The sequence below is a fragment of the Ochotona princeps genome, chromosome 14 (assembly GCF_030435755.1).
Source record: "Ochotona princeps isolate mOchPri1 chromosome 14, mOchPri1.hap1, whole genome shotgun sequence".
Taxonomy (NCBI): Eukaryota; Metazoa; Chordata; class Mammalia; order Lagomorpha; family Ochotonidae; genus Ochotona; species Ochotona princeps.
Window position 1 is genome coordinate 25,051,337 of NC_080845.1, and position 25,247 is coordinate 25,076,583.

Here is a 25,247-nt window from a genome sequence, read left to right on the forward strand (position 1 = left end):
CATTGTGTTTAAAGTAGTAGCAAAGGTCCTAAATAAGTATATCTCAAAGGAAGACATGAAAATGGCCAATAGATATATGACATGTAATTTCTTACTTTTCAGTATAAAATAAGCTAGTATCTCAAAGAACTAGTATTTCTAGAAATTACAATACGGAAATTTGCAATACAGGAAAAGAATTGAAAAGCTTGTTTCATCATTCAGATATGTGTGAGTGATTCTATTGGAATAACAAAAGGATGAGCTGCAGCTTGGAGGGAATTCCTGCACAAGACATGCTCTATGTCAAACAACAACAACAAAATATATACAGAAGGAAATTTAAAAATCCAAACAAAGGAAACTTAAAACTCGGCCATAAGAAAGGAAAAAACCCTTATTAATAGGCAGACTTCAGCAAAGAAGGTATAAAGATGTCACATAAGTCTATAAAAAATTACATGTTATTTGTCTTCAGAGAAATGCAAACTACAGCAGTAAAATACCACTACATATCTCTTATAATGATCAAAATGCAAAATGCTGAGGCCAAAGCCTGGTAAGAACAAGCAGCTGTAGAAATCTTAATCATTACTGCTGGAAATACAAAACAATACAATTTGGAAGACCATTTGAAAGCTTCTTAGGAAACACAAGGTACTTTTACTATATAATACACCAATCCTGTTCCTTAGCATTTATCTAATGGAGCTGAAATTTGTGCTCATAAAATCTTTCATGTAGATATTTATATAATATAAATGTATTAGTATTAATCTTTACATAGATATCTATATAGATAGATATAGATATCTAGTAATCTTTACGAGCAAGCATGTGCAAGGTAGTAATATGAGTTTTGTTCATCATTTCCAAAATCTTAAAGCCACCAAGATAGCCTGCTGTAGATAACCAATCAAATAAACTGTGGTCCGATCTGACAATAAGATATTTCTCAGTGTGAAACCATGCAGAATGCAGAAGGGAAATAAAAGTAAATACGCATCACTAAATGAAAGAAGGCAGTTTGTGAGGGCTGTGCCTGAGTACAGTATATTTTCTATTACATGAAATCTTTGGAAAGCCATAACTATGGAGGCAGTGAGCAGATTCAGGTTGCCCAAAGCTGTGTGTAGAGGGGAGCAAGGAATGAGTGGTAGGTAGAGAGTTTTTAGGGCAAAGAAATTACATGTTGCAAAAGATGTGCATTATGCAAAAAGTAATCATTGATGTTAAGCATCTACACCAAAAGAAAACTATTTTTTTTCTACAAACCTTTCAAGATGCACTTATATACAGTGGTGGAAATGTGATGAAAAGTTACCCAAATCCATAAAATGTATATATGACACCTAGAGAGACCCTTTCTACAAATAAAACAATAATGGATAATAATAATGTATCATAAAGTTTGTGAGTGGTAGCAACTCTGGGGGCATTTACATAGCCAGTGCACACGGGCATGAAGTCTATGGGAAATCGCCACAGCTTCTATTTTTTTTCTTGAGAAACTAAAACTTTTTAAAAAGTCTATTAAAAATGTCTGAAAATGAAAAATGTAAGAATAAATTACTTGAACAAATTAAGAGTTTTGGAAAATTTGAAGCTTTAATATTACAAAGTTATGTTATTAAATATATAAAGAAATCCAGTGGGATAAAAGCACATTAGACAAAGAATATCAGTGCCACATGAGATCAGAGAAATAGTCATCAAAGTAAGCCAGAAGGGGGGAACTTATGATAAAAATGAAATAAATGTGTTACGTGTTTTGGGATACTGGAATAATAATGTGTTTCTTTGTGTGAAAAAAAATGGGTTGTAGAGTAGTTATGAGAGATGAAGCAGAGAAATTCACTGGTGCTAAGACTTTCAGTTACCAAGTGAAATGTAATAATTGTACTTGTGCAGAACCAGTAGCAATGTAATAGAACAGACCAAATCTGAGTGTTTTAGAGGTAGATAGGTGTGGAGCTTTTAACTGGGAGGTGAATAAAAATAGAGTAATTCGCCTTGCACACGTTGGGATCTATATAGGCACTGGTTCTAATCCAGGTGGCCCTGCTTCCCATCCATCCCTCTGCTTGTGGCCTAGGAAAGTGGTCAAAGATGGCTCAATGCTTTGGGACAATGCACCCTTGAGGGAAACCAGGGAAGAGGCTCCTAGCTCCTGGCTTCGGATCGGCGCAGCCCCAGCTGTTGCGACCACTTGAGGAGTAAAAGAGCGAATGGAAGATCTTCCTTTCTGTCTCTCCTCCTCTCTGTATATCTGACTTTCCAATAAATAAATAAATGAATAAATAAATCTTAAAAAACAGTAATTACAGACAGCACATCATTTTGGATTGAGCTGTAGATAGAATATAGTGCTGTTTACTTACTTGGACAAGACTTGTGGAATCATAAACTTCAGTGGAGGGGTATCAAGGGCTCCCCTCTGGCAATATTAAGATGCCTAGAAGACAGTCAAGTGTGAGTTAAATGAGTTTGGAGATGAGTGGGCAAGTCTGGGCTTAAATATGAGATTCAAAGCATAATAACTATGTTAAAAAAACATGGGAATGCAACAATTGAGAAAAATAATTCTGATCAAATAGAAGAGATGCTAGGGGAGACACAGAATGAACGCTATTACGAATATGACTGCAAAATTCCTCTTGATGATCTTGGGCCATGTCACTGGAATGATTAAAAAATTATTTTTACTATAGATTAATGGTAGATCAAGAAAGTAGCTGGGGGGGGCAGTAAAAGCAAGCAAGGAAGCAAGCAAACAAAAAGATTGGCAGGTTTTGACTTTTCTGTTGGTATAGCTGATAGGATAAAACAAGATAGTTTCACCTGGTGGACCGTGAGTTACAACAACCTCTGATCCTTGGTTGTTCATGCGCAAAGCACGGAAGCCAATGCTGAGGACTAGACAAAATCACCAGACCTGACTGTTTTAATTGTTCCAGTGGATGTGGAATAGGGACTCCTTCCTTCAGTGTCAATCATCTTCATCTTGAATCCAGAGATTACACTGGGAAGGATCAAGAGGAGAGAAAATCATTAACTTCTGGAATAAGGTGGAGTATTTCTTGCAGAGGATGTTTCAATTTAGAATAAATGAATTACCACTTATTGGGAAGTTCAATGATGTTAATTTTATTTTGCAGTGTGTTTTGTTTTTCTTCACATTTATATGATTTATGGGCCACAACAAAGTTCAGTATAATTGCCAAGATTTAAAATTATTTTTTCATATCTAAATAATGTTGCATAGGTATTATTTCTTTATACTCCATTAAATCCTGCTTCTTTGGGCTGCTTAAATATATAGCAGTTTGTCAAAGGCCTCCTTATGTATCATTTAGGCTTGTTCTTGATGAAAATTTGCATGATTTTTTCATCCTTTCTTAAATATAAAGAATTTGGCCACTGTTTTTAAAGTAAATTTGTATGTGAATTTGGAACTGAGTGGAGAAATATGGGCTTTCAGTTGTTGAAATGATTATATACCATCATTTACCATATTAATATAGTTTATTTTGTACAAGCTGTATTTCCCTTAAACTTTTCATTGAAAGTTTAAAAACCCTTTTTATTTATTCAGCTTTCAATGTTCTTAAATTATTTTTGACAATGAGAGAATGCAAAGATTGGTGTGGTGGTATAACAAGTTAATCCTCCACCCAAGTTGTCAGCAACCCGTATGGGTGCCAGTTCGTGTTCAGGCTGCTCCACTTCTGATCCTGCTCCCTGCTTATGTCCTGGAAAACCAGGGAGGATGGCTCTAGGCCTTGAGCCCCTGTATCCATTGGGAGCTCTGGAAAGAATCTCTAGGCTTCTGGTCTCAAACTGAATGACCCAGTTCTGGCTCTTGGGACCATTTGGGGAGTGAACCAGCAGATGGGAAATTTTCCCTTTATCTCTCTTTCTATTTCTGTCTCTCAATCTCTCTGTAAATCTGCCTTTCAAATGAAAAAATAAATCTTAGAAAAAGAAAATGCAAGCTTGATAACATTTCACTAAAAAGCAAATTAGCAACTTATGGATCTATTAAAACTGTCTTTTTAAACCCTTAAATTGGTTCAACCATGTTGAATTTAATTAGGACTGAAGTGAAATAAAGTAAACTCACCAAGTGTTTTCATCTGGGTTGAAAGTAGAACATCCAAGAATGTAGTTGGGATTGTTTAAATTTCAGGGATGACATATAGACTCACAAGAAAGTAGTGACGCTTCTTTTTTCTTTTGTTGAGGAAAGATAACGTTAATTCATATTTGCTTCAATGTTACTTTTCTGAAAATTGTTTCATTTGTCATGACACCACTAGATCTTATTTGAAATATGTAGCTATAGCTTGAGGTTGTGTTAAAATCTCATAGATCCAATTTATTTATTCTTGAATTTAAAAAAAAACTGCCATGTTTTAAAATTTTTGCATTCACAGATTCAGTCTCACTGGCTTATACAACTTAAGTTGCTTATTCTTAGTTGGGTCTTTCTAGCAATTTTTATTGAAACCTTTACATCCCCAAAGGTAGCATATGTGTTCTCCAAGTCTTTCAATGAATTTCCCCTTAACATGTGTTAGCATCTTTTTCATATTTTATGTATCTGATTCTGAGTCCTCCTTGTATTCTTCTTTGCTCCCATTTAAAACTTACTTAATTATTCTAACCTTTTTTTTCAATTACAGATTTGGATTCAAACACTTTGGTTTGTTGTGATGTATGTTCTTTCTGTTTGCGTTCTTATCCCCAAGATCTATTTTCCCTTCTTAGTCTCTTTCTTTCCCCCCTTCTTTGCATCCTTCTTGGCGTCACCTGCGTCTTTCTTTGCATCTTTCTTTTCTTTCTTGTCGTCCTTTGCTTCACCCACTGCATCGCCAGGCTTCTTTTCATCTTTTTTATCTTTTTTACTGTCCTTCTTCTTTGCATCTTTCTTTTGGTCTTTCTTGGCGTCCTTTGCATCCTTTGCCTCATCGCCTTTCTTTCCTTCCTTATCTTTCTTTCCGCCAGGTTTTTCAGCTTCTGAATCGGGAGGTGTGTCTTTCCCCTTCTTTGTGTCTTTTTTGCCTTTTTTGTCATCCTTCTTTGCACCCGGTTTTTCTCCTTCAGACTCTGAGCCGGAATCTTTGTCTTTCTTTGTTTCCTTCTTGCTCTTTTTGGCATCTTTCTTTGGTCCCCCCTTTTCATCTTCTGATTCTGTGCCGGAATCTTTCCCCTTCTTTGAGTCTTTTTTGCCTTTTTTGTCATCCTTCTTTGCACCTGGTTTTTCTCCTTCAGACTCTGAGCCAGAATCTTTACCCTTGTCCTTTTTGCTTTTTTTGGTGTCTTTCTTTAGACCTTCTTGTTCTCCTTCAGAATCTGAGCCTGGACTCTTGCTCTTCTTTGAATCTTTTTTACCCTTTTTGTCATCTTTCTTTTCCCCTTCAGATTCTGTGCCTGAATCTTTGCCCTTTTCATCTTTCTTGGTTTTTCTTGTGGCTCCTTTCATGGCATCGGGCTTACCTTTTAATTCTGCTTCTGACTCTGATTTGTCCTCTGCTTTCTTGTCATCTTTTTCTTTCTTACCTAATTCTGGGGATGATGGTTTTTCTCCAGCACCCTTGCCAGGACTAGTTGGTTTGGCTGGAGGCTTCCTCCTAGCAGCTAAGTACTCAGATGGCCTCTCAGAAATTCTCATTAAAGAACGATGCATCCACAACGGTCGTTTGTGATCTCTTAGTTTTTCTTCATCGATTACCTGAAACGTTGGTTAGAATAATGACGGGCAATTTGTGAGTATGTGTGTATTATCACATGCCAAATATATTCTAATTTCAAAAATAAAAATATATTGTGATTAAAAACTGTTCCATATTTAATTCTGCTCTATGATGTCATAATTTTTAGTTGTATTTTCTTTGTTCAGAAGGCAGGGTGACAGACACAGTGGCAAAGACAGAAGGAGAGTGAGAATCTTCTGTTCCACTGCCTCATTTCCTAAATACCTGTGATGGTTGGGTCTGGTGCTGGACAAAACCAGAGGTCTAGAATTCCACATGAGTCTTTAATGTGGGTGGCAGGGAATACATACTTGCTCTATGATCTGCTGGCTTCCCAGGCAAGTTAGGAAGCTGGACCGGAAGCAGAACAGGTGAGACTAGTGAGCACGCTAATATTAGGTGTCAGAATTGCAAGCAAGGCATTTACATAGTATATCACAATGCTGGACCCAGATCATTTTTACAATGTATGAGTAATTGTATTTCATTTCAGCTGATTTTTAGTGAAGTATTTTTATAATCCCCACATGAAGTTATGTTAAAAATGGTAACTCATATCTTATGAGAATCAATATAATCAGAAAAATCAAGTATGACTTTTAGTTTTTTTGTTATGTTCTTGAAAATTCTTGGAATATCTTTCCCAGTTCCCCTTTCTAAATAAACCCAGAAATTAGTTATTCTTCAGTATATGCTAGTTGCAAATACTGGAATATCATCATTCTATTGTCACTTTTTATGGATTTTGGAAATAGAATTCAATATGTACTTAAAGGAAAAACTTGAAATTCTTCCTTCTTAGTAGGGTATAAATTGAGTGTCATTAGTCAGTAACAAATAATAAAATCTGTGACATCCAGTGCGTGCTGTGATATATTGCATTTTAAGCTCCTAAGCAAATATCTGTACATGTTGTACATGGCAAAAATAGTTAAGTAGATAGGAATGTAAAACAATAAATTTAGAAGGAAAGAAACATGATCAGTATTGATGGGATTCATTCTCTAAAATAAGGAAGAGTTGATCATATGATTGTTTTGTGAACACTTTATTTTTTCTCAATTTGTTTAAAAGACAGTTACAAACACAAATGTGGGTTGGGAGAAAGAGGATCTTTCAGCTGGTAGTTCACTCCCCAAATGTCTGCAAAGGCTGAAGCTGAGCCAAGCCAAATGAAAGAGCCTGGAACTTTCTCCTGGTCCCCCAATCACTTGGACCATCTTACTGTGCTTTCCCAGGCACATTAGCAGTTAGCTGCATCAGAAACAGAGCAAGAGAATCTTGAAATGGTATCCACATGGAATGCTCACTGACACCACAGGTGGTGGTTTTTGTCAACAATAGTATTGACACTGACCCCCAAAACATTTCTTTAAGCATTTTTGTATTCCATGGAAGTTCCAGAAATGTTAGGAAAAATTTGCTTCCCAATGGTTAGAACTGAAGCATTGAAATTCAGCAAGTTTTAATGCAATTTGTGACTCTACTGAATGGTTTCCTCCAGCTGGGTAGCATTTGCCAAGTGAAACTGTATCATTTTGGTTTCTAGATTTCTGTGCTCCTAGGCAGTTAACATAGGGGCAGACATTATATACAGAGAAATGCAAATAAGATATTCCACATGTCCCCATTGGTAGAATTTCTTAAATTTTTTTTAAAGATTTATTTATTTTATTACAAAGTCAGATATACAGAGAGAAGGAGAGACAGAGAGGAAGATCTTCCATCTGATGATTCACTCCCAAAGTGAGCGCAATGGCCGGTGCTGTGCCAAAATGAAGCCGGGAACCAGGAACCTCTTCCAGGTCTCCCACATGGGTGCAGGGTCCCAAGGCTTTGGGCCATCCTCGACTGCTTTCCCAGACCACAAGCAGGGAGCTGGATGGGAAGTGGAGTTGCCGGGATTAGAACCAGCGACCATATGGGATCCGGGGGTGTTCAAGGTGAGGACCTTATCTGCTAGACCACACCGCCGGGCCCCCATTGGTAGAAGTTCAATGATCTTTAACAGTGTTGTACACTATGGCAGCACTCAGCCATGGGTGCACTTGTTTTTCTTTAATTAAATTTGGTGTAAAAATCAGTGTCTCTTAAATAACAGACTGCTGGGCTTATGAAGGACTATTCTATTGTAATAATATGGGAAAAATCAGTTTGGGGGGTTAGAATTTGGGGAGAGGGTAGGGAAATCCCAGACTCTACGGAATTATACCATAAAATTCAAAATTAATAAAAATGCATAAAAAAATTCAGTGTCTCACTTGTGTTAGCCTCATTTCAAATGTGACTTCCACCATCCTAGAAATTTTGTTGAACAGCTTTTGTTTATGTATATATATGTATATATATATATATATATAAGCTAATCTCTAAAAAAAGTTATTTATTAAGATAGTGAGATGTTATTTTCAATACTAACAGGAGTTGTGTGGTTTCGCAGTTGGGAAGGTTTTGATCTTCTTTTTGTTCCTGGTCGCTGTGGTTTGGGAAATGCCAGGGAAAAGTGTTGTTGATTCCATGATTTCTTGCTTAATTCACTGACTAAAATAAAAAAAAAAAAACATAATTATAAAAAGTTAAAAATTTATTGTAATTGAAAGAGTGAAATGAATAGCATGTAAATAAACAAGTTATTGGAATTATGGCTTCATTCACATAATATTTGAAATTCACTGCTATCAATATGAGAAAAAACTTAAATTTTCTATCTTAATTTACAGTTACCTGTATACTATCAAAATAAATGGGATGAAACAGTATCACTGCTTGATTTTAAATCTTTCTATCTCTGATATTCTGGGTTTTTCTTTTATTCTCTTGGATAGAGTACAATTCTATTGAAGGCAGAACAGTTTTTATTGCTTCTGTAACCCAAAATACTAAACACAAGAGCTAACATAAATATTTAATACTTAATCTTAAATGAGTACTGAAGCTTTGCAACACCATCCCCAACATATATTACCTTGTCATTAGTCATTTTCCAAGGTACAAGAGTGTTATATACTCAATAAATTAATTTCACAGGTGACATATTTAAAAATGAAAATGGACAGGTTACCCAGAAACTATCAGAAATTGGAGTGATATCCATAGTGAGCGATATTGTCACTGTAAAGATTTGTAATGCCGGTATATGTAAAAACAAATAAAGCAAACCTCACAAAACCACAACCCCTACACCCTCAAAAAACCAAAAAGGCAACATTTTCCTTTGAGCTCCCTGAAAACAATGTATAATGATTACTGGGGAAAAGTGAATGAAAGACCTATTATGCTGAATCTGTGTGGAAAACCACTTGATCTTCTGAAGCTTTTTCCAAGTTACATTGATTTTCCTTTTCTAGTGAGGAGTCTGTTGGCCAATTGTAAACGGAAACAATTTGTTGAGAATGTACAAGAGATCCCTGACATGTGTCAGGATTCTTTAATTTCCATGTTGCTTTCAACTGTACGAATATATCATTACATGATCACTAAAATGCTAATGTACTTATGTATGGCAGAACATTTTATTCATTATTCCTTTAACTTAGAAAAAGTGAAATATATTTAGAAGTTTTTCAGTGATCCCAGGAGTATGCTACTTTGGAGAATAAATGACGATTTTTGATTGCATTTTGCGACAGGTTTTTTTGTTTGTTTTTGGATGTAAATTTTGTTTAGATGATAACAATCATTTGACCATAAACTTAATCATATACATCTTATAAGGAATTTCAAATTATTTCTTACCTGGAATATAATTATCATATGTCCCAAAGTTTACTTTTTGGCTATTAAAAAAAAAGGGAAAGTTTTAGCAACTTAGTCAAACCCAGATAATTAATAACCATTACTGTAGATAAATACTTGCTAGCAAAAACTGGAAATTTTGTTTTTTCATTTTATGAACTATCATTTATATATAACCATATGCTTCATGTGCATGTTTTAAAATAAAAATGCCATTTAATTAAGGTTTCCAAATTACTGTTCTAAGTTCCCCTACAAATGAACTTTACATTCACTATCATACAGTATAATTGAGTCCTCAATGTGGTCAGAGAACTTCAGCAAATAAAATCTTTTTCTTAAAAAAAACCCTGATTTATTGATTTAATTGGAAAGGCAATTTTATGGTGAGAAGGAGAGACAAAGAGAAATATCTTCCATCCACTGATTGACTCCCTAAATGTACACAACCGTCAGGGCTGAGACTAAACCATGAGCCAGGAATTTCTCCTGGGTATCCCACATGAATGTAGGTTCCCATAGATGAGCCATCCTCTGCTGCTTTCCTAGGCCATTAATAGAGAGCTGGATGGAAAGTGGAGTAACTGAGACATGAATTTGTGCCCATAAGGGATGCTGCATACTTGCAGAATTAGTCAGTTGAGCCATTGTGTCAATCCCCAGAAAATCTAAATTTTAAATAACATATCCATGTGCCTTTGACTGTGTGTATGTGCATGTGGGCATCACAGGTATCAACATGGAATTTCATTTATTTATTCTCAAGGAAAGTCTGAGAGATAAAACTGTTATAAACCATCCTCCATTTCTAAATACTTGAACATGCTTAATTGAATGAGAAAAAGTTTTGTGATCTTTTTTAAATATGTAATGGAAATCAGCAATGAAATCCCTTAGATAAACTGTATTTCATATTCCAGTATATTGCAGACATTCTGTCATCATTGATTGTGAATTTTCAACTTGCAAATACATTCACACAAAAATGTACTTATATAATATTTTACTTATTTTGATAATATATAAAATCAAGAATTAAGTTTATAAAATATAAAATATCGGTACATGACTAAAGATTGAAGTGATTATCATGAAATCTAGCACATTACTGTAACTCCATAAAATCTAAAAAGTTTGAATTGAGTGAAATATACAATTAATTCTCAATAATTTATGCACTCAAGAATGTTCTTAAATGACTGAATACACCAATTTTACCCAGCTCACTCAATCTGAATCACAAAGTTTTGATCCAATTTTGTATACAAACTAATGAGGAAATTTGGATGCTTAATTTTGATTATGCATTATCCTATTCCAAATGTTATGAAACAAAAAATATTTGATTAGGAAATGCAGTTAAACCTGATAATTTCAAAATGGCCAATGGCCATTATCAATCAGTTTCTATGGCATACACTTTAAAATTTTTCATTAATTTATTTCAAAGAGTGACAGAAAAGCAATTGCACACAGAGAAAACTTCCATCCATTGGTTCACTCCCCTAATGACCTCAATATGAAGGTTTGTGGCAGCTGAAATCAGACGATGAGGATTTTATTCTGGTCTCTCAGTGGGCGATGGGGGCCATCTTTCATTGCTTTATGAAGCTCATTAGTAAAAAAAACATGTATTTGAAGCCAGACTTGAATTAGTACTCTGTTCTGGGACATTACAATTGGAACTGTGAGCTCAGCTTGGTACTCTACAACACCAGCCCATCTATGGCATATTCTTTATAATCTACAAAGTGAATTACAAATGAATAATATATTCTCAACGCAAAAATGTTTTTAAAAACAACTTCCTCCAAAGAACCAATTCTTGTGCAAAAATCACAATGCAAACTTATAAAAGATAAATTGGGTAATAGCATAATATACCAAAAACTATAGGATATTAGTTAGCAATTTACGGGAGATAATGCTTTATATAACAGAAGAGATTAAAATCAGTGTTTCAACAATTTGCATTATAGTTTGAAAATCAGGATCAGCTGGTGACATAATGAACTAAGTCACCACCCGCAGTGCTGGCATCCTACATGATGTGGGTGTAGCTCCCTGCTAATGCACCTGGGAAAGCTGCAGAGGATGGCCCAACTGTTTGGGCCCCTGCACCCACATTGACAACCTGGAAAAAGCTGCTAGCTCCTGGCTTCATTGTGGATCATACCAGGTTGCAATGGCCATTTACAGAGTGAACCCTCCTCTTTCTCTCTCTCCTTCCCTCTCTCTTCCTCTCAAGGTGTAAACTATGTGTGTGGTATTACCATGCAATGCAATGATACTATGCAATCTAAAAGAGTAGATTATTGGCATATAACATGATAATATGAAACATTTTAATAAAAAGATACAGGAATATATACTAAATGTGTGTTCACTAAGGTTTTCTCGGCAAGCCTTTCAAGAATTGGCAGAACTGTCACTTTAAGATTATAACTGAAGAGCATTTTGTTAGGAAGAAGCAGGATGAATTGACAGAAATATGGCCCAGTATAATCTTTTGTTGTGGAATAAATGTATGTTTCTTTAATGAAATGGATTTTGCTGATTTGCTGTTTTACTGAGAAGAGCTTATAAGATCTTCAAAATTTAGTGAATTAATATCTTAGTCCCCATCCACTATGTACATTTATGTCTTAATCAATTAAATCAGTTCATCTTTGAACTAGATAGCGTTTTCCATTTCTTCCCTAAATCTAATTCTATTATGAAAAGCCTTTCTAAATTTTCCTCCCTGCCTTCAAGAAATTCTCTATATTTCAATGCATTTGGATTCTTTCTTTTTTTTCTTTTTCTCTTATAACAGTGTGAGAAACCCTGATACACAAAGTAACAAACGGATAGCCTATCTCATTTTTTTAATTTCAAAACTATTATTTTGATTTGAATGTAGATGAGTTCCAATAATGGTTTTATTTTGAATTCCTTGACTAGGGAGTATTGCAATTAAAGGCAATTTTTTAAAAAGATGTATTTATTTTTATTGCAAAGGCAGATATATAGAGAGGTGGAGAGACAAAAGGGAAGAACTTCCATCCAATGATTCATTCCCCAAGTGGCCACAATGGCCAGAGCTGAGCCAATCCAAAGCCAGGATCCAGCAGCTTCCTCTGGGTTGTCCAACATGGGTGCAGGGTCCCAAAGCTTTGGGCCGTCCTCAACTGCTTTCCCAGGCCACAAGCAGGGAGTTGGATGGGAAGCGGGGCTGCCGGGATTAGAACCAGCACCCGTATGGGATCCTGGTAAGTTAAAGGGGAGGACTTTAGCTGCTAGGCTGCCACACCTGGCACTAAAGGCATTTTTATGATCTGAATTGTGTATGTGTATTTATGTCAGTATACATCAAGTGGGCTCAGTGTGAAGACAATGTATTTAGCAGGTAGATATCAGGAATGTTTCTAGCTATCCTACAATCTGCAAGATGCTATCATCTTCTCTTTTCCAAATCCTCCTCCCTAACTTGTCATTCTAACAAAGAATTATCTACCTTTAAACATCTGTAAAGCCCATGTTGACAAGCCTGCATGTAGAACAAGTGTTTTAAGGCCTTATCTACATCAATGTTAACACCTAGACCCGTAAGGTAAGGGAAGATTCTATTTTTTAGCAGGGAAGAAAAACAAAAGACACAGGAAATATAAGATTAATGTGTTAGCAATAGAAATTTAAATGTTCAGATTTTAGATACTCTACATGATATTAAATTTAATGGCAGATGATTCTACTTCCTTTTGAAATCTTATTCTAATTCGACATTAGAAATGCATGATGTTGGACTTATATTGTGATGTAGCATGTAAAACCACTGTGAAACGCAGCAGAAAGAAATAAGATGGCAAAATAGGGTACAGAAACGTTCAAACAGATGGAGAATCATCAACCAGCATTAAGCAGAGTGGCTGCAATCTCTTGGAATAGGAATGGACAGACTAATGGTATAGGGATATTTCGAGACCCACAGCATAGCAAAGAAGTAGAGACAGTGGGTAATGCTGCAGTGACAAGATGCCCCAGTGGTGGTTGGTGGTTGGCAATCAGAACTCCATCCCTTTAGGGTGTCAATCACGTAAGCACATGGGCCATCCACTGATTCATTCCTCATGTAATTTAGCAAGGATCTGTATCTGGAGAATCTGGGTCTTAAATTGGTACTCTGATATAAGTAGCAGCAAAACCTGTTGTACCACAATGCCAGCCTTTTATTTTCAAGATACATAGTCCATCTTTATTTTAGTGATAAATTAAAATATAATTCAGAAACAGGGCCTAGCGTGATGGAGTAGTGGTTAAAGTCCTCGCCTTGCACGCGCCGGGGTGCCATATGGACACCATTTCTAATCCCGATGGCTCTGCTTCCGATCTAGTTCCCTGCTTATGGCCTGGGAAAGCAGTTGAGGATGGCTCAAGGCCTTGGCACCCTGAACCCACGTGGGAGACCTGGAAGAGCTCTTGCCTCCTGGCTTTGGATTGGCTCAGCTCCAGCCGTTGCAGTCACTTTTTGAGTGAACCATCAGATGGAAGATCTTCCTCTCTGTCTCTCCTGCTCCTCTGTAAAATCCGCCTTTCCAATAAAAATAAAATAATAAAAAAATACAATCCAGAAACAATTTTCTTTGTATCTCAGCATCCCATCCCTTAATAAAGATTTCATGCCTTCCTTAAAAATCTTGAACTAGTGAAATCTTGTTATCTTCCTTATCTTTGGCACAAATTAAGCATACTAAGATAAAGAAACTACTATTATGAAATTTATGTCCTGATACATTACAGTGGAAAGTACTTTGCATACTCAGCATTTCTCAAGAAGATTGCAATTAGCACCTGTTTGTGTTCAATCCGTAAAAAATACCAAACAAAAAATAGAGGTAAATAAACATACACTTGTAAGCTCACAATTGAAGGATATAATGGAGACCAGAGTACCAAGAATCAAAGAAAACTGACAATGCATCTCTACCACTGATTAAAAATAGAGTTCCAATAAAACTTCTAAATATACCTATACAATAAAACATTGAACTTTCTACCATTGCCTATAGCAACAATGCCATGACCCATGGAAGGAACAGAAAACTGGAATCAAGACTACAAAACACAGGGACAACAGGAAGGAAAGACGATGGGTGGCAGTGAGAGGATGCCCTGTGCCTGATAAATTGTTAAACGGAAAATGATAATAAAAATAACACCAATAATAATAGAGTTCCACACTCATTACAAAGTGTTTAACACTCTTGACTTCTCTAGAGCCTGCACCACTCTAGTCACTCACAGACACACACTGTTTCCAGAAACTTCTAAATTGTCCCAGAGAAGATAAGAGATCTCCCCCTTTCACACCCAATGAGAACTATAAAGTATTTAGTTTTACAACCCCCCAATACAGTCTGATAATAAGATCAACTTACATTTAAAAAGAATTATCTAAAACCATATGTCTATTTTGCTGAAATGTATGGACTTGCTAAGTCTTATCAAACCAACCAGTGATATGTAACACATTCTCTTTGGCATATGAATGACAAAATAATAAAATGTAATAAGGATTTAAAACAGCATCTTCATGCCAAAGAGAACAAACTGACAGGAAATTTTCATTACTTTTGAAACAAAAAGATTGTCAAGACTTACAATCTTGGTACAGACATTTCCCCCACCTATGACTTGCCAACACTTAAGTGCTATACGTTCCAATTGGTGATGATGAGAAATGACATCACAAAGGGGAAAGGCGTACTTGGAGTTAAAGGGGAAGGGCAGAAGGACCCATTATTGTATGCTGTGCTCTCTGGAATTGCTTTCCCCCATTACTGTCAAAATTCACTTACATAACACGTTTTAATGAAATGATTATTTTGTGATTTACACAAATTTTCTAAGTTCATGTGGAGGAAAAATAAACCTAGATATTTATCTCTGAAGTTCAAGTGTAATTCTAATTTCCCTTATGTTGATGCATAAGTCCTTGCCATAACTTTATCTTTTTCCATTTTAACTTACTGACAAGGATTTAAACTTCCAGACAAGTTCAAATGCCATTAAAATTTAATTAATTGTAATGAATAATATATAAATAGCATGTGATATATTTTATAATATATTATGCCATAAATACATGATATAATTTTATATACAACTATAAAATGATTTATAATATATTTATAATATATACTTAATAAAATAATTCTGTCCTATTTACTATAACACATAATACATAATTATAAATGCGCATCAACAGCTATACTCCACAAATCAATAAATACAAGTACAATATGCAATGTTTTTTGAGCATATTGTTTTTATTTAGCTCTTTCCAGGATATCTCACTTGATGTTTTCTTCCTTAAAGGAAAGATTTATTTTACTGTAGCTAGAGTGTGAGATGAGCCGTAAAAATTTTACTTGTATGACTCAGGATGAAGCTTCTCATGCTGTTGTAGAATCATAAGAGCAGGGAAGAGACATTGTTAGTTTCCTGTGATCTTACTAGCTCCTTATCCTTTCACATAACAATGTTCACAGTGATGTTTTCCTGAAAGGCACTGAGTTAATAAGCAAATAATACATTATAAATTTACAAAATGCTAATTAGTGTTTCACATTTTATGCCTAGTATATGAAAATATTAATAACTAATCTGTATCTTCCAATAGCATATGTGTAATCAAACCCAAATTATGATTGAATAACCTTGATTTCTGCTCCATGATTTCTCCAGAGACTCTGATTATTGTCTGTAATTAAATATATATTGTCTATTAATGGCTTCGAGAATCCATGGTCTTTGTAAAAATGAGGATGTATTATTCTTTCATTATAAAACAAATTACTGCAAACATTTCTAGCATAACAAAATGCTCATTTAGTTTCTAATAGTTATGTGGACTAGAGGATCAGTCAAATTCACCAGGGTCTTTGTTCAATCAGAAAGCTAAAATCAAATCATCAGCAGCATTAAGGCCTTACCTGAAGTTGCTGAGGAGGAAACAGTTTCTGAACACATTCAGGTACCCCCACCCTTTGAACAAAGTTGATTGTAAATTTAGCTATTATTTTCTAAAAGACTAATTAATTGTTTTGAATGGCAAAATCACCAACATGGAAGAAGGGATAGGGAGAGAAACATCTTCCATCCACAGCATGACTTCTGAAATGCTCACAACAGCCAAGGCTACACCAGAGGGAAGTGCAACTTCATCCAGATCTCCCTAGTCAGTGCTAGGAACTCAAGGACTGGAGCCACACGTGTTGCCTGCAGACCAACAGGAAGCTGGTTGGATATTCCAATTAGCAGAAATTGAATGAGACACTCCAACACCCATTGGCATCATAGCTGGTCCAAATGGTTGCTTTAGCCACTGAGCCAGAAGGCCATGAATGTCTTTATTGTATCTCTCTTTTCCTGCTTGCTGTCAATTGTGAACTGCCTTTTACTATTAGCAGTTGTTTATATTCTTTATCATGACAATATTTTGTTGCTTTCTTTTCATTACTGAAATATCTCCCATCATTTTTTTTCCTTGTTCTTGTAATGCTACCAACTGAAGAAAACTCTCTCCTTAAAGGCTGCAAGGTCCACCCACATAGTATTTCTATGTTAAAATTAACTGTGCTTCATAATAGAGCATATCCAGGGATGGTAGCTTTTGATGCCCAGTCTCACTCAGACTTTAGATATGGTCTAATTTCATTCATATATATGAAAATACATGTGTATTATACATAAATGAAGTAATTTGTGTGTGTATGTGTAAGCCAGTTTTCCCAACACCATTTATTATATCATGCTTACAGTAATTTATGGTCTGAGCATTTCTATAAAACATAAGTCAGATGTACGAATGCAGATTAATTTCTGGATTCTATATATTGTTTCATTTGTCTATGTATTGGTTTTTAATGCCCATATGTTGCAGTTTTAATTACTATATATTTTATAGTATCCTTTGCCTGAAATTTTGAAATTTTTCCCTCAGGGTGGTTTTGCATAGTCTGTTTTTTTGTGATTCCATATGAAATTTAGAATTGTTTTTCTAATTCTGTAAAGAATACCATTGATATTTGGATAGGGATTTTATTGACTGTAAATTTTTGGGATAGTACAGGCAATGCCACTTTCTTCTAATGACACTTTGCTCTAATCCATGTGCAAGTAATGTTTCTGCATTTTTAAAGTGTTTCATGATTTTTTGGTATTGATTATTCTAATCCATAAACATGTATTTTTTTTCTTTTTTAGTTCCATTGTTCTTCATCAATTAAGAGGTTTTCATTTTAGAGGTACTTCGTGTCTTTGGTAAGTAATTTCCCATTATTTTACTTTTTTATAGCTATTGGATATGGGGAAAGCCAGTTTCTTGATTTCTCAAGTCACTGTTGTCGTATACATATGCTGTAGATTTTGAACATTAATTTCATATCCTGTAAATTTGCTGATCATCATTGTTTCTCTGTAGTAGAGTCTACAGGGGTTTTCTAGGCATAGGACCATCATAAGTGACAATTGGACTTGTTGATTTCAGATTGTATACATTTATTTCTTGTTGCTTTAATCTTGCCTAATCACTCTAATTAGTACCTCCAGTTCTGTGTTGAAAATCATGAAAGTGGGCATCATTTTTTTGTTCCTCGTCTTAAAAAGAAAGTCTTAAATTGTCCCCCTTTAACATGATCTTAGCTGTTAGCTTATTTTAAATAGCCTTTATTATGTTGGGGGATATTCCTTTTATCCCTAGTTTGGTCAAAGGTTTTTGTTTGTTTTACCATGAAGAGATGTCAAGTAGTTAGATGCATTTAGCCCTTTATGTGTTATTTGCATCCTTTCTTTTGAAGATTTGTGAATCTTTTTATCCTTGGAGAGTTTGACTATAACATGTCATAGGATAGAATTAGTTGTGTATCTGACAGATAATTTTGGATCTCCCTGTATCTGGATAATTATATCTTTCTCTAGCCTAGGAAATTTTGTGAATTGTTATCTTTGAATACACACTCTATCTAATTGATATACTCAACTCCTTCTTTCATCCCAATCACTAAATTATTTTCTGTTTCACATTTCCCATAAGCTTTTTTCATTCATCCTGATTAATTTTTTTCTTTTCTATTCCAACTATATAATGCTAATACTCTTTGCTTGAGCTAATTAGTGCTTTCTTCTGTTTATTTCGTACTTCTGTTGATGTTCTATATTACTTTCATAATTTAATCTAATGTATTTTCTAATTGGTTTTGCTTCAGTTTATCTGTCAATTTTAGGAGAGTATTGAATTGTCTGAATTCCATTGTTTCTTAAAATGGTTATTTTTATTTGTTAAACTATAAATTTATTTCAGTTTTAAAAACTGTCAATTTTTTTACCATTCTGCCACATTCCCTTCAATTGTAGACATTATACACACATAGACACAATAAATATACACAATTTTTCATGAAAATGGGTATTAATATCACTAAGAGAGGGATTTTGAAAATGATCATAGCATGGAAAAAGAAGGATATATTGGTATTTACAAGGTATAATTTAATTAAGGAATACGTATAACTACATATAAAATGTGACATTTGCACCATTTAGTATCTATGTTAACTTCCACAAACAAGCAAAAGTATACTTTAAATTTTTTAGCCTAGCACTAAAAAACTTCATTTCATAGATGGTTGGTTTCTGGTACCTTTTTTTTTGGTTATTTAAATGAAGTTCTTGTTTCCTGGCAGTCCTTCATGTTTGTTGGAGTGCAGTAGTATATTCATATTAAAGGACTGTTTATAACAATCCAGCTTAAGTATGACTGTCCTTCTAGTGAATCTAAGCAGTGCCATCCATTTTTCTTTGAGCCTCTCAGTACTGCTGTTTCAGGACTAAGTCAAACACTAAGTTGTGATTTGCCTCAGGTTGCCTCTGACATGTTTTTACTGATTTAGTGTTAATGCTCCCTGAATTGAAATTGGTCCCAAATCCTCCTTCACAATCTAATATAGTCGAAAAACCTCCACATCTTGAAGTCATGCTTCCTTTTTAATTGCAAGTTACATTATTAATTTAACTCTCTCTCTCTCTCTCCCTCTTTCCCCCAAGTTGTGATGCATTTCTTTTGCTGAATATCCTGGTTCAGCACTCTCAAATGCTGCTTTCCATAAAGCCTTTATACATGAACATAACTTGGTCAAGCTCATTGTTCTCGGGGTTTTATATCCAGCAGGCCCTGAGCACACCTGGAGGGTGAGCAGAAATTTGGGAGACAAACTGGTGGCAAGAGACCTTGTGCTGGCTTTGGCAGCACATATACTAAAAATGAATATCAATAATACTGTTTCAAGAATAAACTTATGGGTATGTTTAAATCCTATAATACCAGATAAACATAAATGTGTGGTTATTTTTAAATCCCAATTATCTAATATTTTATAGTATAGATTTATTTTTTTCTAAAGTAGCTATTTATCTGCTATTTGAGTGCCAGGACTCAAGGAATTGGGCCACCCTTGCTGTTTTCCCAGGCCATCAGCATGGAATTGGATCAGACATAGAGTGGTCAGGAAGTGCTCAGATAGGATGACAGCACTACAAGCAGATTAGCTTGATATGCAAGGTCCTGGGCCCTGCTTTGTTCATTTTATATCTCTATATCTTATTATTTTTATTCACATATAGTATATACTGAATGAATGAGTATTGATTAAATGAAAGCCACTGTCCTTTTACAACTTACAATACCCCTTATTATGGTTTAAATGTTTGCTCCAAAACTCATGCTGACATTTAATTTCCATTGTAATAACATCAAAAACAGGATCTCTTGAGGGGAATGTGATTAGTTCATGATGGTGCCCACCCTTATGAGTGGGACTGATGTTGCCATAAAGGTGTGAAATAATCCCCATGTTACTCTCCTTTTCATCTTCTTGTCTTTGGACGTGTCACATTGCGGCAATATTTGTCGTTAGCAGATGTCATCCTACTGATAGTCCCCACAACTACAGGCAGATAAATTGATGGTCATTGTGAATTTCTCAGGTGTAGCTCTTCTGTCACAACCAAGCAATGCAGGGTAAGACAGAAATCAGCACCCCAAAAGTAAGGTGTTCCTGGGACAAATTCCTGACAATGTGGGAGTGTCTTAGGAAGTGGAAATTTGTAATAGAAAGAGGCTAGAGAAATTGAGAGAAACAGGCTAGAAAATGGTCAGATTCCCAAGGAGGGAGCATTGTGAGAGACTGTGGTGAGCACTCAGAAAAGCAGAAAGTATCAAACATGTTACAGATGTTCCAAGTGGCCACGATGAAAAGATTATATAAAAGATTACATGAAGACCATTCTATATGAGATCTCAAATGGAAACAGGGTACAAAATATCAAAGACTGGGAGGTAAGGCTGTCCTTGTCATCGAGCTTTAGAGAGCTCTACAAAAACTCTACAGAATTATGGCCATTATCTGACTTGGTTGAAGGCAGAATTGAAGAGTGTTAAACTACAATATCTGGCTGAAGAAATGCCTAAGCCAAGCATGGAAACAACTGCATGATTTCTCTTGACTGAATGCAATACTGTTAGAGAGGATTTACTTAAAGGTGAAGTTTATAATCAAAAAGGAAGCTGAACATAGAGATTTGAAAATTCTCCAGTCTTGATACATAAAGAATAAAAGCACGTGCTTTGGAAAACAAGCCATAAATGCATTCCAGCGACCATTTGATAAGAAGGTAAGTATGGTAAGAAGTTAATGTGACTAGGAAGATACTAGGAGCTATTCACTAAACCAAAAACAATTTAGGAACATTTTAAGGCTGTCCCTCCATCCAAGTTCAATAGAATAGGTTTCTGAGGACAAATCTTGCAAGGAGGTGATTAAGTGAAGTAAGCATTCACTGCTGTGCATATCTTCCATGTTTATTCCCACCCGCATTCCAATGCACCGTAGTCTCAAGTGGGCAAATGTGGCTGCAGTTTCACTCTGGATGATGTGAAGTGTAAACCTTCATTGTGTCTATGTGCTGCTTGTGCAAGTATAATCATTACCTAGTGGGTAAGTTCTCAGAACTGGGCAAGTTCCACTATGTAACATTAACTTAAGAAAGCTGCAGGTGTGAGAATCTAATTTGTGACAGTTTCTGAAGCCAGGTAAGCTGCAGGGACAGGGCTGAAAGGGCCTTGGTGATCCAGTTTCTGTCCCAATAAATCCAGAATGTGGGAAATGAAATAAGGGAAGATTAAAGAAAACTTTAATGATTTTAGTTTCAGATCTGAAGAAGAATTTGCCTCAGGATAAATCATTCCTCTAGTTTCACTCTCTCTGATTGACATGAGACTCTAGACTTTGGACTTTTAAGTTGGAACACAAAGAATTAAGTCTATTATGAATATGGGGATTGAATTAATGAATCTTGTTTGTGAGAAGCATGCTAAAAATAAGTCTTAAAAAAATAAAGAACGTAGAAAGAAAGAACTCATTGCAGGTCTGTGTAATGGGTAAGAGAATGGGCCTGAAACATTTTAGTACATTTGCAAATTATGAATTGCTAAAAATCTAATAGGCTTTGTTGAAAAAGGACTCAAGTTAGTGAGTGGGCATCCAATGGCTGAAATCACACAGCTTGAGAAGTAAAATAGCTATAATTATTGTAATACTAAGTAAAAATGAGAAAAAATGTAATAGGCATTATATCAGTTTCTTTTTCTGAAAAATTATCACTAGGTAGAAAATAAACATTTATTTTGCCTTATCAGAAAAAAACCTTAAAATTCTTACCCAAATGTTGACTGACTTGTTCCCCTTAATAAAAGTGCCATGATAGTATTACAAAATAACATAACAATTTATAACTATTTTTTTGAACAATACACATGAACACCTTAACAGGAAATTCAGCCTAAAGGAACTAACTAAAGAGGCTTGACTTATTTCAATTTAGAAAATCAGTATTTTTGTTTAGATTTCCCCAAATTAATCATTGTAAGTACTAAATAAAGTAGATAATTTTCCTGTGACACTGAAAATGTTTTTTTAATTACCTGAGTAAAGCAAATTGATCGTAGGATTATCATCAGCCTCTCTCTTCAGTGTGTGGTAATAGCGCTTTCTATTGTGCTTTCAACTGTATTTCTATGTAGTGATTGCATGCCATTTTGGTCATTCCAGGCACAGAAAGGCAATGAATGATCTCACTTTGATATGGAATGTCAAAGTGTTCATTTTAGAAAATGGTTGGTGTGGTTAGAATGGAGAATAGGGAGGCATTGATTAAAGGGTACACAGTTACTTTTAGACAAGAGAATACATTTCAAGAAGTTTATTGTATGACAAGATGACAATGGTTAAAATTATATGTTGTGTTCTTGAAAAAAATTTGGAAATTTCATATTACATACTCTCCCCTCCGAAAGACACTAATTTTGTGAGCTAATTGATTTGTTATTTAGATAGATTTAATCACTTCACAATGTATGTATAATTTAGTATAGCATGCTATATGTGACAAAATGTATAATTTTGTGTCTATGCTTTAAAGATTATCTATTTTTTTTAGAAACGCAGATTTACACAGAAAAAGAGAGGCAGAGAGACAGAAAGATCTCCCTTCTGTTGGTTCACTCCCCAAGTGGCCACAATGGCCACTGAGCCAATCTGCAGCCAGGAGCTTCTTCCATGTCTCCCATGTGAGTATAAGGTCCCAATGCTTTGGGCCTTCCTCCACTGTTTTCCCAGTCCACAAGCAGGAGCTGGATGGGAAGTGGAGCAGCTAGGACATGAATAGATGCCCAGGTGGGATCCGGGCACATGCAATGTGAGCATTTAACCACTAGGATCGTTCCAGATCTAAAATAAATGAATCTTTAAAACAAGAGGATTAAATTGAGTTAAGTAATATAAAGTCCCCAATCAAGAAAATTCCAGGAAATTTGTTGGTAAACTCTACCAAACATTTAAAGAGTTAATACCAATGTTTTCTAAGCCCTTTCTGAAAGTGAAGACTAAGAAATAATTTCTAACAATCATTATAAATATTATATTGTTGATAAAACCAAACAAGGATGTTATAAGAACAAAAAATTATAGACAAATATTTGTAATGACTATAGATATAAAATTTTCAATAACACACAAGGAAACCAAATTTAATTGCACACTAACAGAACCATTCACCAGGATCAAGTAGCTTATGCAAATATATAAATGAATTTATACCAAGGACGCAAGAACGACTCAGCATATACAAATCCATAAACATGACACATCTCACTAATTTATCCTATGATAAGATCAACATAAGTATCTCATTAGAGACATTGCTAATGTTCAATAACCTCATGATAAAAGCTTGTAGTAGATCAGGTTAATAAGAAATTCATCTGAACATACCAAAAACAATACAGAATCTTCAAATATTTCCTGATAAATGTATATATATTATGAAAGAGCTATTCAGGTATTTAAAATTGCTAACACTAAAATAAGCTTATCTTTTAATTGTATCTACGCTTACTTTGAAATCGCCTCAAATAGACTGAGGTCACAGCTAACCCATTCAGTTTTAAAGAGTGAGGATTTTTTTTGTCTAAGACCACAAACAAGGCAAGTATTCTTACTCTCAATTTTATTCAGTGTACTATTATCCAAACATTTAAGCAAGAAAGAGAAATGAAAGCATTTAAAAAGGGAAGAAAAAGTGTCATTTTTTGCTGAGTAGATGCTCTCATATGAGAACTCTAAGGACTCCATTCTTTAAAAATTAGTAAATTAATACAATAAATTTGTAGGATATGCAATCATTTCGCAAATTCAGGTTTTTTATATTAACAATCAAGAATATTTACATTTTCTGAAAATATCCATGTTTAACACTTACCAAAGAACCTACTTTAAGAATGATTTTGACCAAGGAGATGAAAGAAAATTTTATATTCTGAAAGTATCAAAATTTGATGAAATATTTTTCAGAAGATATAATTAGTTGGAAAATATGACGCATTGCTTTATTGGAAGAATTGACATTGCTAAGATTTTCATATTATTAAAAAAATAAGTAGATTCATACAATATTTATCAAAAATCTATGTTATTTCTTACAGAAGTAGAATATTCTTAATTTTATGTAGAAAAAATCATAAGTCGAATCAAAAGATTTTTTAAAAGAGAAATATTACACTGACTTGAAATAATATTACAAATTGTTGATAATTAAAACAGCCTAGTGATAGAGTACAAACTGACACATAAACAAAGGAACAGAATACACAGCCTCAAAGCCTATAATTACTTCCATCATCAATTAATTTAAGACAAAAATGCTAAAAATACACAAAGAAATAATGGCTGTTTTCAATACTGTGTATTGGGAAAACTTGATAAGCATATGCAGAAATAAAATCAAACCCTTATACTATGTACATAGACCGACTCAAAATACAATGACGATTTAAGTACAGAAGCTATAAAAGTATTAGAATAAAAGAAAAATACCATACAAGATTAGTCTGGATCATGATGTTTTTTTATTATATCAGAGCTCAGGAAAAAACAATACATAAAAAGGTTTGCATATCAAAAAAGCAATAGATATAATAAAAAAGCATTTTACAAAAAAAGGAGAAAATATTTTTAAGATATACATGTCATTAAGATTTAATATTCCAAATGCAGTAGGAATTCCAATAATCCAATGGCAAGAATGAAAATGACATTTTAAAAATGGTACAACTTTAGCGGCATTTCTCAAAAGAAGAAAAATATAAGGGCTGGGCATGGTAACCTAGTGGTTAAAGCCCTT

General features: G+C 34.6%; 1 protein-coding gene across 1 annotated transcript; it reads right to left on the reverse strand.

The window, feature by feature from the left end:
- Positions 1–4,732: 4,732 nt before the first annotated feature.
- On the reverse strand, positions 4,733–15,181 carry CYLC2 (cylicin 2). Its single transcript, XM_012925815.2, has 4 exons — positions 15,111–15,181; positions 9,471–9,511; positions 8,155–8,276; positions 4,733–5,713 (listed from the first exon to the last, which is right to left on the reverse strand). The coding sequence occupies exons 1-4, from the start codon at positions 15,125–15,127 to the stop codon at positions 4,733–4,735; spliced, it is 1,161 nt and encodes a 386-aa protein (XP_012781269.2). The 5' UTR covers positions 15,128–15,181.
- Positions 15,182–25,247: the final 10,066 nt, after the last annotated feature.